Source organism: Anarrhichthys ocellatus, unplaced genomic scaffold, assembly GCF_004355925.1.
Source record: "Anarrhichthys ocellatus isolate YVR2014 unplaced genomic scaffold, GSC_Weel_1.0 scaffold43, whole genome shotgun sequence".
NCBI classification, from domain to species: domain Eukaryota; kingdom Metazoa; phylum Chordata; class Actinopteri; order Perciformes; family Anarhichadidae; genus Anarrhichthys; species Anarrhichthys ocellatus.
The window spans coordinates 1,573,495-1,592,208 of record NW_022280073.1 but is presented as its reverse complement, the minus strand read 5'-3'; the positions used below and the strand labels follow the sequence as shown (position 1 = coordinate 1,592,208).

Here is an 18,714-nt window from a genome sequence, read left to right as displayed (position 1 = left end):
CACACACACACACACACACACACACACACACACACACACACACACACGGCAGGCTTCTCGCAAATGAGCTCAGCGGGCTTCAGATAACTTAGAATACAAAGTACATGACAATATGTGTGCTGGTTTTACAATGTACTTTAGTTACTGATTGATACAGTGTGCATGCTTGATTGCGATGTGCCGGGTTATTTAACACTATGTTTCCAACAAATATTCTGCCTCATTCAGGTAGAGAAAACTCCAAGCAGGAAAACATAAATATGTTCCGGAGTACTTCACATGAACGGGTTTCCAGAGCCTCACCTTCCTCCCCACATACACGGGGATGCCGATGATCATGGCGGGGATGGCTATGCCCGCGATGAGTGCGATGCCGACGGGGGCGCCCACCAGTGTTCCCAGTTGCCAAAGGATCTTCTTCTTCCTGCTCCATGGCTTCTTCCCCCAGAAAGTACAGCCTGACGGACTGAGAGAGGGAGGAGATTAAGAGAGAAAACAATGGAGGCTGAGCATCATACAGTCGGTAACAGTAATAGCTCTTCAGTGTTTTCATCCCATGTTACACAACTGACGGGAATATGTTCCTCCCTGTGCTGCAGGCTTTATGGCCATCACAAAAATACTTTATTGATGAATTTAGAGAGGTAGACTAACGAAACTTGCTGTACAGGTTTCAAAATCTCTGCCGGTACAGGGGCAACAAAACTCTTATCAACCTACCAGACCAGCGAATAAAAGTGACACATTTTCACAGCAACAAAACGCAATGAATAAAAAAAACAACAGTCTGTGTGCATGCATGTCGACAAACTGACCTCAGATAGTGCAGGTCCGAGATCTCCTTCATGCAGAGCCAGCAGAACTCGCAGCCGCAGACGGCGCAGGTCATGTGGTTACAGCTGCCGTCGTTCATCTTGATGATATAAGCGGCGCACCGCGGACACGGCTTAATGTCGTCGGCTGAGAGGGACAGAAAGAGAACAGGATTTCAATGTGCATGATAGAATTAACTCTTCCGCTATCGAACAAACGATACGCCTGGTCGGTCAGGTTAGGTCTTCTAAACTTCATCATGGTGAGAGAAAAAATAAACATTTGTAAAGCAGTTAAGTAACAAATAGTTGTCACATCTCACAGCATTCTGACCAGGCAGCAACCTCCAGTTCGAGTGAAGCCGATGCGGAAGTGTCTTAAAGCTGCATTCTCTCTAATGTCCACCAGGGGGCGACTCCTCTGGTTGTATGAGAAAATGACTACTTCTCTCTTGATTTATTCCCTCAGTAAACATTGTAAACATGAGTTTATGGTCTCAATCTCTAGTTTCAAGTCTTCTTCAATGCAGCATGATGTTCATTTAGTAAATGATGGTCCATTTAGAGTCACATAGACCATAAAGCAGAGTATGCTTTAGGGCGGGGCTTACTGTGATTGACAGGTCGCTGCCGCTACCTGAGCCGTGTAAGGCTTTTCTATGCCACTCCTCCGCATTCTAAATATGGTAACGTCCGTTCATTGGTTGCGAATAAAACAACATGGCGACTGCCGTAAACCAAGATGTCGACAGCAAAATCGCCGATCTCCCACATCATTACACTTGATACAAAGATCCTGACGCTGGGCATGCAAACGGGGGAAAAGAAAAGCGCAGGCTGACCTGCAGTGCCGCTCTCCTGGCTGTAGCTGAGGGAGGACGAGCGGACCGTCCTCAGGCGGAGGCTCTGGGCTCTCTGCTGCCGCGCGGCGTCACAGGTCTGGTTGGGATGCCATAGCTGCTTGCAGTGGTAACAGAACTCCGTGCCGCAGCCCTCCCTGCCGCATGTGATCTTGGGACAGCTGGCGCACCCAAAAGCGATTACTGCGTACCTGGAGGGAGACAAACACGGCGTTATCAGGCAGGAGTTACGATTAACCACCGCACAATGACATCCCAGAATGAGTTTTGTCTAAATGCATGGAGGTCACAGGAAAAAGCAAAATTGGTGCAAATGAAAACAATAGCGAATTAAAGTAGCTAAAATGTCAGTTACAAGAAAGTGATGCGTATACAGGTAAAAGTATGTGCATATGAAATAAAAGGTGCAGACAACTAAATAAAGAGGGTCCTCATTTGAAAAGAGGCGATGCAGAACTGTGTGGTTCTTGTTGGTTCATAATCCACCTGTGCTGTGGAGAAAACGAGCATCCTGAACTGACACTGACAGGCCTTTCTCTTCACACTAAAAAGGTTGTCTATACGGAATTCAGAGCATTTATTTTGCCTCCACCACGCCTCTCAACATGGCGACGGTGGTGCCGGCGGCTCGCAACCAACAGTGCTGACGGAGCTAACAGTGTTAACCTGAGGTGGAAACGGACGGTTGCTTCCGGAACAACATCATCGGTCGGAACAAACGTCGAAAAGAAGCTCTAAATACAACACGCAGAAGGAGTGTGACTCGATTCTCTGCTCACGTAGACGTCACTCCACGATATCTTTGCATAGACAATCGTTGTTTGCTGCTTCATTAATGCTGTGAATGTCAAATGTAGCACTTTTAAACATCTTCTTTTGAAAAACATCTTTCTTTGGCCATGTGCTGCGGATGTCGTCTACCACTGCTACCTCCGCCACAAAGCTCACAAGAAACAATTTGTTTATTCAAATTAAAAAACTTGGAACCTAAAGGGCAGCAGTTCCATTTTGCACAGCAAAGGCTATAATGTGAGACTGTTGTCCAGACCATCAGTGAGTAAATTAACATGATAAGTGTGATCTTGTTCTAAACAGAACATTTTAAGTGTCCGTTGTATTGTGTTAAGAGTCTGGAGTAGAGCCCACAGCTGTTGTCAGTCTGCCTGGTGCCTTCATTAGCGGCAGCTTCTTAAATTGCATGTGTATTAACATGACACACGGCACCGCGAGCGAGCACCCCTGACAGAGTGACGTGATGCGACGTGTGACGCTTTCAGCCGACAGGCGGGACACAACAGCAGGTAGTGCTGACGAAGAGACGATTCAAAGAAATAAGAAAGGTCCATCTGCTCAAAGATGACAGCTGCAAACTACTGGCTAGCCCATGTCCTGAGGGAAACCCTGGAGCGCGTTACGTAGTTGGATCTGACTGGAGCCTCCCGGCCCCCCTCTGTGACCGACCCAAGATTAGGTTTCAATCACAGAGCCACGGGGAGCCTGGGAGACTTCCTCCGCTGCGGATTGTTTTACTGTGCTGAGGGATTGAGTCTACAATGCAGACAGACAGTGAAGTATAGCAGAGACGTGTCAATCTTGTTCAAAATCGTTGTCGGTGAACCACCACGCTACACAGACCACAGACGACTGGACAGATGTTAGGGAGAGAGAAGGCCGCGGCTGTGGCGCTGCCACAACAACAGAACACCAGATCGGTTTAGATCACAGCAGTTTCTGTTTAACTACTTTTCACACTTTTAAAGCCCCCTAAATGTACAACAATAACAGTAACTAACATCAGCGTCCCCGTTTCTACAAATCCTTCCTACCAGAGAGTCTGGCAAAGAAAGTAGTTAAACATTGTTTATATCCGACTACCACAGCAGCGACAAACAAGATATACAGCCAGAGATAAAACTGTATTATATTCAATAACGTCAAAAAAAATGATGAAAGTAATTATTAGTCTGTATGTTGCCCTGGCCCAGGAATCACTTGGCTGGCCGGATGGGTGGGCTCAGGCCCAGAACCTCTCTGATGCCTGGACAAGGTGCACCCAGTTATGTGGGCCAAATCACAGAAAGGCTGAAGCTATCGTTTCCAGGAGGAGTTCATCGGTTCAAATGGGCCTTCTGTGCAAAGTTCTCCGTCACGATGCACACAAATGAAAGAGAGCGAACAGAAAGCTGCAGAGATATTGAAAAAAATGAATTGGAAGAACAAAAATTATATCTAATTTCCCACCACAAAAGATACACATTCGCTGTCTGACAAATGTGAACACAAGAGAGGAAAGAAGGACTCTTTAAAGGATGATTACACTGTGCACTGATAGAGTTACAGTCAACACACAGCTGACCAGACATGTGTATTCAAACAGAGTACATTATGAAATACATTGACACTGCTACTGTAAAGCTTCGCTTTGCTTTGCGTTGGCATTGTGGTCTTTTGCTTATAAGAAAGGAAAAGAGAAGAAAAAACTGAGTTCTGTCTCAGTGGCTGCTTCCACCATCAATCCAATCCTATAAAATATACAAATAACAGTGAACTAACGGCAACTATGGCGGACACACTGGAGCCAACAGTCAGCCACGACACCAAATGAAGGCCAAATGCCATCAAAGTCAAACGGTTTGCTCTGTGTCAGTGCCCCAACGACTGAAAGGAGCAAGACTAGAGAAGACCAGCACATCAATATAATATCAATACTTGCTACCGTAGAGAACTACCAGAAGGCTGCCTTTGTCAAATGTTGTCCCGCCTTCAGCTCTTGACAAAACTGCGACGGGTGTCTTCATGGAAAACACTATTTTCTAACGAGCTTGGCGGATTCTTCTTTTGTAACATTATCTACATATGTGCCTGAACTACAAGGCCCCTGTGCGTCTGTTTACATCTGAACAAATGTAAGAACATAAAGTAGTTCAAACAGACATCTGACAAACATGCTATTAGTTACATTACAACGGAGGAGAACATGACTGGTACAAACACTGCGGATAAAAGCAAATGATTTAATTTAGGAAGTAAGAAGTTGTTTTTTTATATCTTTTTAATAGGAGATCTACTTTTGCACCGATGTTTTTTCCAGCAGGATCCATTTGTTTTAAGATATGAAGTATATCAGTATTAAACACAGGCCGATCTTAACCATGTCAAGTGATGTGCTACTAGATATTATATTTTAGGGACAAATATTACTGGGACCAGTAAAAAGAATTTTAAAAAATTTCAAATGAACATTTAATATCCAGGATTTCACATTATAGACACTACCACTGACTATCCCTGTAACAGTTGTTATTTATATAATAATTAGAACTCCTACAACATGTTGCTTGTAAACGGTGATTTGCTTTAGCCAGTTGAAGGCCTTGCCGCCAGGGTACACGTGATTAGTATAGCAACACCTCTGCCTCATTTTGAGCCAGGAAACACCCGGTCAACACCTGTATATCTTGGCTATATTGTAATTTCTCAAAAATATTAAGTTAATTATGCCGATACTGACCTGCCCAGTAGAGAGGACCTGCTCCAGCTCATCCAAGGCTACAGTCTTACGTTCTTTTATGCTCCAGCTAGATCAACGTTTTACACCTCTTCTCTTTTTTTTTACCCTCAAACTATATTTGCTTCTTTTAAGGTTACAGAACAAGGTTACAGAACAGGACATCCCACAAAACAAAACATCCAGCTGCCAAAGTATTCAAGGTCACTATGGCGTCATGAATAAAGGTACAAACAGTACTTGGAGAAAGTCTGATGGGACTTGGGGGGGCTTCATAGCTACCGGACCTCAAACAATTCCTGGAAGAAAAGGAAATGGCTGCGAGAGAGAAAGAGTTTTTTTAAACCCGATAGAGACGGGCTCATGGAGGCGGTCTGCTTGTGATTCTAACCAATAAGTACAACTGTTCCAACAGCGATGTGAACTGTGCCCGTTACTCAAGGCTCTCACCAGATCTCAGTGGTTCATGCTTACGGTGTGTCCAAAATGTTCCAGTGGTTTCCAAAATGTTCTTACATGCATCTCGGCCATCTAGATGCATCTTCAACAAATGTGAATGTGGACTCCTAAAGCGTTGTTTATATTTGCGCTACTAGCACGAGCCTCCGCAAGACAGTGAGCAAGCTTCGAGCATGAAGGGAGGCGTTCATACTCTGTGCGCTGCATTATTCTCCAAAACACTAGAGGGCGTACAAACAAACTTAACTGCGAAGAATCAAAAAGACCACGAGTATTACATGCATTATAAAGAAATGGTTGACTATCCTGTAAACAATTTGATTTGGTTGCAAAATATTTACTATGTATAAGATTTTTAAGACCTTCTGTTTGTAGAGCATTTAAAAGCCAATTGGCCTTTGTATAATCCCATGACATGTAAGTAGTGCTTTTATAGAATTCAGAGGTTGACGACCACTCGCCGGCCGTGATTACGACCATTTCTGTCGTAATCTAATCTTTACTGTGGTGAGTTAAGGCACTTTAGACAGATGCCAGCTCATCACATCTCTGTACAGATAAGGTGCTGATGTGATTCGTCAGTGAGACGCAGTTACCATTCGACCCTGCAGGGCCTCTACAAAGTCACGCTGCGGTGACTGTGAGGGGGTCGGGGGGGGGAGCGAGCCAACGAGCTGTCACCCAGGAAGGGGATTACACAGCAAAACAGTCCAGCACTACTGGATCACTGTTTGGGGGGCATGCAGTCAGCACGACAGACAGAACTGAAGCAAATGCATAAAGAAAGACAGGCAGGTAGAGAATAACAGGGCAGACACAATTATTCTAAACTAAAATATGTATTTGATTAGTTTAAAAACAAAACAAATATTCAATACCTCACACGCACTGAAAGCACTGCATGATGGGAGTCACACAAAGTCACTTTCATAAATTGAAAATGAAGGGATAATTCAACAGCGATGTAATAATGGCAGAGAAATCAACAGAGAGAGAGACGTGTCCTAACAGCAAGCAGTATGTTGCGTCATGTAAACAAACCAGGTAGCGATCAGCTGCCGTGTGTTGTGCTTGCCGTTTTCTGACGTACTTTTTAAAATAGAAAACACAAATTCAACGTTATAGCCGACAGTCGTTCTCCCTCCAGCCAGCTACCACCTTTTTAGGTTTCTGTAGTGAAGTGAGGAGGTATCATAAGAGATAACTCCTCATTTCAACTTCACCAATCAGCCGCTGACTGTCCATTGTGACGCTTTCAAAGTGTGCGACAGGTTCAAATAGAAACAGGGTGTGTGAACATATGTTCAGCTCCAAATGACAGAAATCCTGTCGTGTGTGCGTCTGCCTCTCAATCCTTCTAGCCCTCTCTGTGCATAACTTCCTGCATTCCTGTAGTTGGTGGAAGAAAATGGCTTTAATCTTTTACATTTACTTAGGGGAAACCACAAATGTTCTTTCATACAACCATGTGGTAACCAATCAAAACAAGCGCTTTATGTGTGCACGTAGTAGCAAACAACTATGTGTTACGTAAAGATATGGTGGAGTAATGTCTACCTGAGCAGAGAATGAAGTCCCTCTCCCTCTTTGTGTTGTGATCCTGTGATTATTTCTGACCCAGAGATCACGAGATAGAGGAGGGAAATTTTAAGTAAAAAATTGGCTGAATTTCTTTGGCTAAATGTCCTTAATTTGCTAGGGTACAAACTTCATATCGCATCCTTAACTAAGGTGTTAGAGATTTTTTTTTAGAGACTTCTGTGGCTTTTAGAGGATCAGTGTGAGTGTTTGTTATTCATGCGTCCTTGTATTTAACTTCACTTCTTACCCACAGTCCGGCGCGGGGCACCAGCGGCAGTCGGGGTCGGCCACCAGCCACCTCCTCAGCATGAACTCCTCGTATTTCTCCATGAGCGCCCGGTCACCCAGGATCAAGCGGATGTCGTGCGGGTTGAAGCGCTCCGAGCACTCGGGGCAGCTGATGTTGACGCGTGACTCCGAGATCTCGATGCGCAGGTACTGGCGTAGGCAGTCGATGCAGGAGCGGTGAGGACAGGTCATGATGTCCGGGAAGTTCTCCCTGGTGTGGCGCAGAAGGCACAGCGGGCACTCCAGCAGCTCTGCCGCCAGCCCACCCCCCACCTTGGAGGAGGCGGTGGAGGAGGAAGGCCCTGAGGCAGATGAGGTGGAGGCAGCAGCAGCAGAAGAGGCAGCTCCGGTCCCAGCCACAGAGAAGAAGGCAGAGTTCTTGTCGTTACACATCTCAGAGTGGATGCTCTCGATGCTGGCGATGCCGTCCACCCCTCCGAGCCCCAAGGGTCCAGGGTGCTGCAGCTCTCTGGACCTTTGGCACGCTGATTTGGACTCCCGACCCCGCCGTCTGAAAAGAGAGGCCAGGGAGAGGCGCCTCTTCTTTGGGGCCTTCTTCACAGATGGCAGGGAGATGGAGGACGTGGTGGACTGCAGGTCCCGGTCGGAGCCCATCACCCCGCCCGCCAGCTGCCGGTGCTTCTGCAGGCTCATCTCTAGGGGGGGAGGGGAGGGGTGTGCCAGCGAGGAGCCGGGGCTGGGGAGCCTGTCCCTTGCATGTGCAGGGAGGTCCGGGAGCGGGATGGGGGAAGGGGCGAGGTGGTGGATGGGGGAAGGGGTGGGCGGTCCAGAGTGGGGGGACAGGGCTCCGGAGGGCCCGTCCGCGCTTAAGACATGGTGGGTTCTCCTAATCAACCTCGTGGTCACATCTAACAGCCGGATTTTGGCGGAGGGGTGGGGGTCACCTACGGCCAAACTGATGCAACAGAACCTGGAGAGAGCAAAAGAGAAGGGAGAAAAGAAACAAGTAGTGGGAGAGAAGAGGGAGAGATTTTAATATATGTTCACATTCAATTTCAATAAACAGTGAGAATGCAGTGACAGAGAAGTCGTGATTCATTCAATCACTAAAGACCGCTTTAGTATTTTTTTCAGCAACGTCAAACTAATACAATAAATCAAATTTACAAAAGGGCCAAGAGTGGCCAGATGCATTGTTGCTGAGTCACAGCTGAAGCGCTCGTTGTTGGAGTCATGTCATTAAACAGCACTGGGATCTGGCTAATGATAAATGTTTTTCTTGCATTTTTTAGGACGGTGCAAAACAGGAAATGTGGGGCGAGAGAAGGGGACCAGAACTGGTGAACCAAAAACAGGATTGGTCAGCGCTTTGGCGCATTGTTAGAACGCTGAAAAAATGTTTTGAAAAAAAATACACACATATACATACAGTGGGTACGGAAAGTATTTCATCACTCTTTGTTTCATTGCAGCCATTTGCTAAAATCAAAAAAGTTCATTTTATTTCTCATTAATGTACACTCAGCACCCCATCTTGACAGAAAAAAACAGAAATGTACAAATTTTTGCAAATTTATTAAAAAAGAAAAACAAATATCACATGGTCATAAGTATTCAGACCCTTTGCTGTGACACCCATATTTAACTCGCATGCTGTCCATTTCTTCTTATCCTCCTTGAGATGGTTCTACTCCTTCATTGGAGTCCAGCTGTGTTTAATTAAACTGATTGGACTTGATTAGGAAAGGCACACACAAGTCTTTTACAGCGCTGTAGAGGAATTTCGGCCCACTCATCTTTTCAGGTCGGGACTTTGACTAGGCCACTCCAAAGTCTTCATTTTGTTTTTCTTAAGCCATTCAGAGGTGGAGTTGCTGGTGTGTTTTGGATCATTGTCCTGCTGCAGAACCCAAGTGCGCTTCAGCTTGAGGTCACGAACAGATGGCCGGACATTCTCCTTCAGGATTTTTTGGTAGACAGCAGAATTCATGGTTCCATTTACCACAGCAAGTCTTCCAGGTCCTGAAGCAGCAAAACAGCCCCAGACCATCACACTACCACCACCATATTTTACTGTTGGTATGATGTTCCTTTTCTGAAATGCCGTGTTACGCCAGATGTAATGGGACATACACCTTCCAAAAAGTTAAACTTTTGTCTCGTCAGTCCACAGAGTATTTTCCCAAAAGTCTTGGGGATCATCAAGATGTTTTCTGGCAAAACTGAGACGAGCCTTTATGTTCTTTTTGCTCAGCAGTGGTTTTCGTTTTGGAACTCTGCCATGCAGGCCATTTTTGCCCAGTCTCTTTCTTATGGTGGAGTCATGAACACTGACCTTAATTGAGGCAAGTGAGGCCTGCAGTTCTTTGGATGTTGTTCTGGGGTCTTTTGTGACCTCTTGGATGAGTCGTCGCTGCGCTCTTGGGGTAATTTTGGTCGGCCGGCCACTCCTGGGAAGGTTCACCACTGTTCCATGTTTTCGCCATTTGTGGATAATGGCTCTCACTGTGGTTCGCTGGAGTCCCAAAGCTTTAGAAATGGCTTTGTAACCTTTTCCAGACTGATAGATCTCAATTACTTTGATAAACCACAGTTAATTTATGTTTGAACAGGGGGGGGGGCAATCACTTTTTCACACAGGGCCATGTAGGTTTGGATTTTTTTTCCCCTTAATAATAAAAACCATTTAAAAACTGCATTTTGTGTTTACTTGTGTTATCTTTGTCTAATATTTCAATTTGTTTGATGATCTGAAACATAAAAATAGCAAAAAAAATAAGAAATCAGGAAGGGGGCAAACACTTTTTCACACAACTGTACACACACACACACACACACACACACACACACACACACACACACACGCACACACACACACCTCAAAAAAATAAAGGGAACACTTAAACAACACAATGTAAGTCCAAGTCAATCACACTTCTGTGAAATCAAACTGCCCACTTAGGAAGCAACACTGACAATCAATTTCACATGCTGTTGTGCAAATGGAATAGACAACAGGTGGAAATTATAGGCAATTAGCAAGACAGACACCCCCAATAAAGGAGTGGTTCTGCAGGTGGTGACCACAGACCACTTCTCAGTTCCTATGCTTTCTGGCTGAAGTTTTGGTCACTTTTGAATGCTGGCGGTGCTTTCACTCTAGTGGTAGCACGAGACGGAGTCTACAACCCACACAAGTGGCTCAGGTAGTGCAGCTCATCCAGGATGGCACATCAATGCGAGCTGTGGCAAGAAGGTTTGCGGTGTCTGTCAGCGTAGTGTCCAGAGCATGGAGGCGCTACCAGGAGACAGGCCAGTACATCAGGAGACGTGGAGGAGGCCGTAGGAGGGCAACAACCCAGCAGCAGGACCGCTACCTCCACCTTTGTGCAAGGAGGAACAGCAGGAGCACTGCCAGAGCCCTGCAAAATGACCTCCAGCAGGCCACAAATGTGCATGTGCCTGCTCAAACGGTCAGAAACAGACTCCATGAGGGTGGTATGAGGGCCCGATGTCCACAGGTGGGGGTTGTGTTTACAGCCCAACACCGGGCAGGACGTTTGGCATTTGCCAGAGAACACCAAGATTGGCAACTTCGCCACTGGCGCCCTGTGCTCTTCACAGATGAAAGCAGGTTCCACTGAGCACATGTGACAGATGTGACAGAGTCTGGAGACGCAGTGGAGAACGTTCTGCTGCCTGCAACATCCTCCAGCATGACCGGTTTGGCGGTGGGTCAGTAATGGTGTGGGGTGGCATTTCTTTGGAGGGCCGCATAGCCCTCCATGTGCTCGCCAGAGGTAGCCTGACTGCCATTAGGTACCGAGATGAGATCCTCAGACCCCTTGTGAGACCATATGCCGGTGCGGTTGGCCCTGGGTTCCTCCTAATGCAAGACAATGCTAGACCTCATGTGGCTGGAGTGTGTCAGCAGTTCCTGCAAGACGAAGGCATTGATGCTATGGACTGGCCTGCCCGTTCCCCAGACCTGAATCCAATTGAGCACATCTGGGACATCATGTCTCGCTCCATCCACCAATGCCACGTTGCACCACAGACTGTCCAGGAGTTGGCGGATGCTTTAGTCCAGGTCTGGGAGGAGATCCCTCAGGAGACCATCCGCCACCTCATCAGGAGCATGCCCAGGCGTTGTAGGGAGGTCATACAGGCACGTGGAGGCCACACACACTACTGAGCCTCATTTGGACTTGTTTTAAGGACATTACATCAAAGTTGGATCAGCCTGTAGTGTGTTTTTCCACTTCAATTTTGAGTGTGACTCCAAATTCAGACCTCCATGGGTTAATAAATTTCATTTTCATTGATAATTTTTGTGTGATTTTGTTGTCAGCACATTCAACTATGTAAAGAACAAAGTATTTAATAAGACTATTTCATTCATTCAGATCTAGGATGTGTTGCTTAAGTGTTCCCTTTATTTTTTTGAGCAGTGTATATACATACATACACACATATCATCTAGCTATACAGGGCCAGAGCACTGGTCAAAAAAATAGGGCTTAAAACAGCAGAGGCTTTAAGGAACAATCCACAGTAACAAAGACCTAGATTAATATGTTGGATTCCTTAAAGATCTACTACCAAGACGTGAGCTTGCAATCGGAATTTCGACAGAGCTGCGCCGGTTGGATCAGATTATTTCACAATTTCCTGTATGACCAAACATGAAAACTTACTTTGAGCAACTAGACACTCACACGCAGAGTGATAATATCAGTACAGGTGGCTTCTGGGGCCAATCTGATTAGCACGTCTTGACCACTTGAGAATTTCACACATTTGAGAGAAACAAAGAGCCACAGCTGAGGGAGACCTCAAACTAAAACAGTGCACAAAGAAGCTACAGTCCTGAACCAATGAGGTTAGGTCTATGTTACATTTCAATAGAGTGCATGCTCGTTTTGCATCATCAGCTTGTTCAAAATCTGCCCAGGAGGAAAACACAAATCATGTACAGTAGCAGGTTATTGTAAAGTTGTACAACAGACAGACATTTGTGATAGGTGCACTCACAAAGAACTATAATCAACCGAGCCGTCTGCAAATTCTATGTCACCCTGGCGGTTTGCTTTTTTTGATGCTGCGATTACTTTTTCCTAATTTCATGAGTTATTTGGGATTTTTGGGGTAATAGGCTTAGCCTATTTGTAAAATCCCAGTGAGCCTTAAAGTACAGATGGGCTTCAGAGGCTACAACCTCTACAAATCAACAAGGCCGTGTTTAGGAGTCCCGATCATCAACACCAGTATGAACTGTTCTCGGGTAGGTTTGTCCCACAGTTTTCTCCCGTCACTGACCTGTGCTCCCTGTGATTCTACAGTGTTGAGCGGTGATGAAAGAGGTGGAGAATGAATGTCTGTTATTTTAAGGGAGAGTGCTGCTACTGAAAAATCCAGCTTGCTCACTGGGTGTCCATGCCATGAATGTGTGTGTTTACCGGTGTCTTTGGTTACACCTTGGCAATGAGCCATGATGGGGTTGGTAACGCACAGCGAGTAGTGCCAAGGGACACACACCCATAATCTACCACGCGAGCTGGGGCCTGCAGAGCATGCTCTCACACGCCTTCTGTAGATGTGTATACTTTATAAGCACTTGCTGCAGTAAAACAACCTGAGTCAATCGGTGTCAATCTGCACCGCGACACCAAAAAGATCAAAAACAGCACTAAGCACCTCTAGAGCTGCAACCAAGCCACAGATTCTACCAGCACCGCACTACTCTGCTTTACTGACACACATGCTGCTCTTACTCCTCATGCACCCCCTCCTCTCTCTTTCTTAGTCACTCACCCACACACACACACACACACACACTATTTGACTCTAAATGGATCATCATTTACTAAATGAACATCATGCTGTATTGAAGAAGACTTGAAACTAGAGATTGAGACCATAAACTCATGTTTACAATGTTTACTGAGGTAATAAATCAAGAGAGAAGTAGAGTCATTTTCTCATAGACTTCTATACAACCAGAGGAGTCAGTAGTGAGAATGCAACTTTAAGGCACTTCAGTCACTTCTCGCTTCAGAACCGGAGGTTAACACTTATTCTGTCATACACCATATACTAAAGCACGTTTGTTAATAGTCTGAAGTGCACACAGTGACCGATACAGTGGGCTTTAAAGAACGGACGTTTAACAGAAAAGTCAGTTTTACAACAAAACACTGAGAATCAACGAAAAAAGGTGAGGAAAGCAGCAAAAGAACATGACAGAAATCCAGTGGAAATGACATTTAGCATTCGTCCAGCAGCAAGGCTGCAGTCCAGCAGCAGGGCTGTCGAGTGCATTGTACTGAGAGTGCAATATAAGGGTGCAGCGTGTAGTAAACAAGCGTGTGAAAGGCTAATGGCTTTCATTCAACCATGACAAGACGATCGCGGGTCAGGTGCTTCGTAATGACACAAGGCTACCGCTGTATCTAAATCAGCCACGACGTGACCGGCTGGGCTTATCGCTGCTGAGCAGAGAGCCACGTGCTGAGAGGACTGATGATGCAGGTAGACCCTGGCTAGGTCCCACTCACAAAATGAAACACCCATGTCAGCTCATCGGCTGCAGGCTGTGGTCAGCGGTAAAGGTTTTCTCATCCAGTGTGCCGATTTAAGTACGGAGAGAGAGCTCAGAGAGGCAGAAAGTAGTGAGGGCAGAGAGAGAAATGAAGGAGCGGGTAAGATCAGGATAAATAAGAAACAATTAGATATAGTAAGACAGACAAAAAAAACAATTTGTAAAGATGAATAAGGAGGGAGGGAGATGCTCCCCCAGGACATATTCCTGTGATTTGGCAGCCTTCCAACACAGTGCATTTCCCCTCCTCAATTAAGGAGATGTGAAAAAGAAAAATGAACAGAAAGAGAAAAAGAGAGAAAATAGAGCACTCTCCATAACTTAACATTTCCCCCCCGACCTCTCAAACAAGAGATTATGGATCGTCGCTTATGTATTGGCTCTCTAATGAAGCTGTGAGCGAAGGATGAAATAACATACCTTTAGGGATTATAAACAAACACTTTGCTGAAAAGAGGCGATTACGTCCAGAGGGAAGGCTTGGGATCCGTTTTCATTGTACATGTTTCGACAGATTTGAGCAACATTGACGATGGGATGGAGGCTCTGACAATGATCATCGTATTTGGACCTCTGTAGGGAGCAGCCTGACACCAGATGATGAAATGTCACAGGACACAGAAGACACGGTTTGGTTAATACCCTGGTTTAGGAGTCACGGCCCGGTTCAAGTTCGGTACAACGAAAAAATAAGAAACGCATCAGGATACGTTCCTTGTATTGAACAGAGAGTAGTGAAAGTGTCAACGACAGACGAAATCCTCTTGCTGGGGACTGAAGAAGCATTTTGCCAACTGGCAACTTTGGCCTTTAATTATCTTCATTTTAAAAATACGAACATTTCAAACATTGATATATTACACTGTACCGACACTGAACAAACAACAAATACAGGTTACGATGAATTACGATCAACGATATTATGCCGATAATCATCAAAATATGCTTAAAACTCTTAAAACGTTTAGTTGAGAACGTCCTCTCTCTCTCACACACGCACAGCGAAGTCCAGCAGACAGTATGAAGTGTTCTCTTTTGCTGCATTCATTCAAAATACAGCAATGCTGCACCAGAGTTTATTTGTGCTTTAGTTTAACAAAACCACAGTGAAACAATTAGAAAATAACATTTGAGTTCTCTGGTCTACTGCTTTGTTCCTGCATAAACGCTTTTAAATCAAGCACTACTCCTAACTTCCCCAGCATGACAGCAAGCTAAACAGTATTGTGACATGTGAATATATTTAGGATTATCTTGATAATCTTGAGAAAGTGGGAGTCACCGTAACCACAAAGAGGTCATGGAGCATGCAGCCATAACTGGCCACCCAAAATATTATGTAGCAGAATGCGAGATTAGCTGTGGACAGACACACAGGTGCAGATGAAAAATATGAAGCTGACAATAAAGCAAAGCCAGCACTGTAGCTAATAATCAAAACTGGCCTATCTGCAGCCCCTCCCAAATAAAATATTAACAAAGAGTTTTGTTTACAACCAAGGCTAGACAAAGCACCCACATTTGACAAGCTGTCCCAAACTGATTAGAGACGACCACATGATGATTTATGGAGCAAAACATTTGTGTTGTGGAAAAACGGTCATATACTTGATCTCATTGGAAGTCAAAGGTGGGATCACTGTGTAGAAAGCCCTCAGGTAACTTCAACCTCAGTCAAATGTAACCTGGATCTGCAAGACGCACACATTCTTTGTTAATAAAAGGCTATTTTACCAGCCACCAAGATCTACTTAAAGGTGCAGTGTGTGGAATTCACTAGCGGTGAGGTTGCAGATTGAAGATTGAATAGTCCTCTGCTCTCCCCTCCCTTTCCAAGTGTGTTGAAGAACTGGGGGCTTTCAGGTAAACGCAAAATCTGGTTTGTCCGCTCTGGGCTACAGTAGAAACATGGCAGTGCAACATGGCGCACTCCATGAAGAGGAAACGCTCCCTATGGAGATATGAAGGGCTGATTCTAAGCTAACAAAAACACAATGATTCTTAGCTTACGGTGATAATACACTAATGCAAACATAGTTATGAATATTATACTACATCGCAGCAGTAGTATACCCATGATCTTTCACACCGGTCCTTTAAAGACAGTGTAGTGATGGCAACAACAACAAAGACACGGGGAGCCACTTGAATGCAAAAGCAAACATTTTATAGCATCTTTACTGTCGTTTCAAATAAAGCGTATGCAGCGAGGCACACTGAGGTGCCATACTGTTAAACACAGAGTTTGCTCCGTGGTCCAAACCAAGTCGACACATTTTACAACTTATTTAAAATTCAACAGAAGCAGTGCATACCAGATCCACTTCTTCTATTATCACCTTCCAGAATAAAAGCTCTAGATATACAATAGTAGCCGCAGTATGTAAAGGCCTCTCAGTACGGTGCAAATGAGCATTAACAGAGAAAAATGTAAATAATAGCGCCGTGAGAATTTCTGTGAGCATGTGTGTGCATGAACGAGAACAACGAACTAAGAAGGCAGACAGAAAGACAAGAGCTGGCAGACGAGCCGGAGCTCTCCTTGGGGACAGAGTTCATTGGACATTCCAGAGAGAGAGAGCCGATCCAGTGCTGACCTCAGCTGACCTGCTGCAGCAGCCTGGGAGAGAACCGTGGAACACTCAACTCTAACATTTTCCCCTGTAATAAATCCCTCTATATTTACTTACATGAAAATGGAAAAATATTCTTAAAAGGATTTAGCCTAAAGCAACTTTAAGTGTGATCCAAACTATACAATATAATATATATTATGTTTCTCATTTCAAAGGCTTAATATTTTGATGACTGTGATGCAACTGCGGGATAAACTGTGCCTGGCATATTGCCAGTTGAAAACTGGAAAGTTTTCCATCATGTTGATGCTTGTCTTTATGGTAAAATGTGGTCTGACGCACTCAATGAAGGCTGGATCTTTTAACTGTTTTGCCCAAGTAGTGGTGGGATTTAGAACCTACTCACCCTACCTAGTTCACTGTATCTTTAGCTTTGCATAACATAGGTGAAATCAATATGTTATACCATTTAAACCTATCCTAACAGTTTGTAATACGTGCATCTACTTTAGTGATAAACTACATACATCTGATAATCAAAAGATGTCTGTAGTGTGTGAAATAGACGAAAAGAGTGAAGTGGTCCCCTCAACATAAAAGAACATCTTTCGCAATGACTTTGAAACACAGACTCGTACACATAAAACAAACCAAATAACCAAACAATGAGTTAAGACCCTTTTAAGTTCCCACTGAATTCTTTCACAACCATGTTGACACGCTGGTTAAACATAAGCCTGGTCAGGCCAACTCTAAACGACAAAGTAATTACAAAGGGCAAACCTCTCCATATCCAGGCCTGGTCTTTTCCTGGGGAAATCAGCACCTTTCTGTAGTCTAACAACAAGAAGAGGACCACCCTGGGAGATGATGTGCAGATGAATGCCTGTATTCCACTCAGTAGATAATTAGATTCTCTTCTATCAGTGCCGCACTTCAACTGCACGGTACAGTACGGCTCGACTCGCTTTAGGCACTTTTCTCAATTTAGTTTTCCACTGCAGAGAGTACCCCCACAATGTAGGCAGGATTCTTAGCTTATCGCCATAGTGACGCCACGTGAAACTGCCGCAACATCATCTTCAACCCGACACATACACACAACAACATTGTGTGTTCTTTTGCTGGATCCTTTTGTCGGAAACCAAACAGAGGAATGTCCGTACAGTGGAGTACAGGATGGTAGCATGGCTATTTAAAAGTGTCAGGTTTGTGCAGGATGTCTCGTGTCGCGCAAGTGCCGACTCTAGGGACGATTCTCCCCAACCAATCAGTGGTCTGCAGGGTCAGCTCGATTGGAACCTCTCCCGAGATCATACCAAAAGTACCAGGTACTATCAACAACCTTTGCCAGTGGAAAAAAATAAATGTTTTAAACGGTTCAGCATAAGTCTAAACTAAAGACTCAATAGTTAGCCATTAGTGGAGATGAGAGATACACCAAGGTGCAAGCAGAGACAACAATAGGTTCAAAGAAGTACAGGTACAGAGACAGGGGGATAACAGTGATGGCAGGCCCGGAATGTGAACAGAGAAAAATGCAGCAGCTGAGCCGGTGTATTTAGCCAGTCAGTATCAGTCCGACTGCATTCCTGGCCCGTCTGTCTCCTGTGTAATGTTGCCTCTATGCACATTCCTGGGATGGTCGGGGGCTGGGGACAGTCACTGCATTAGAGAGGCTTCCCACTGCACCATGAACGGACACAGAGCCAACCCGAGCAGAGCGGCTACTGACTGATGTGGGATGAAAGTCAAACAGCATCCCTTCCGTTTTACCAGTGTGTGGAACTAGCTGAAAACGGGGGTCGGTGGCTGTCTCTAAATGACCGCACACAGTATACGGTTGTTCAAACAGAGGAGAAATACAAGCGTATTGGTCATGCATTGTGTTTTGAATCTGACCCTGCAAGATGCAAAGGATTGGAAACAGTGCAAACAAGAAGCACAACAGCAGCGTGAACAGGGGAGGCATTGTCCAGTGTACAAAGAGAGGCAAGGCTGGCCGACAGGGAGAAGAACAGCAAAAAAGTTTCCAACCCCAACAAAGCCAGTACAGTCTCCAGCTACC

General features: G+C 45.0%; 1 protein-coding gene across 1 annotated transcript in view; it reads right to left on the bottom strand.

Moving 5' to 3' along the window:
- LOC116395061 (E3 ubiquitin-protein ligase RNF19A) overlaps nucleotides 1-18,714 on the bottom strand; it is a 29,251-nt gene that overhangs the window by 5,855 nt on the left and 4,682 nt on the right. Inside the window, exons 2-5 of the mRNA XM_031868583.1 lie at nucleotides 7,468-8,439; nucleotides 1,655-1,863; nucleotides 816-960; nucleotides 304-466 (exon numbers count right to left, since the gene is read on the bottom strand). Coding sequence (XP_031724443.1) covers nucleotides 304-466; nucleotides 816-960; nucleotides 1,655-1,863; nucleotides 7,468-8,162 — 1,212 coding nt within the window. The 5' untranslated portion in view covers nucleotides 8,163-8,439. The remainder of the gene's footprint in view (nucleotides 1-303; nucleotides 467-815; nucleotides 961-1,654; nucleotides 1,864-7,467; nucleotides 8,440-18,714) is intronic.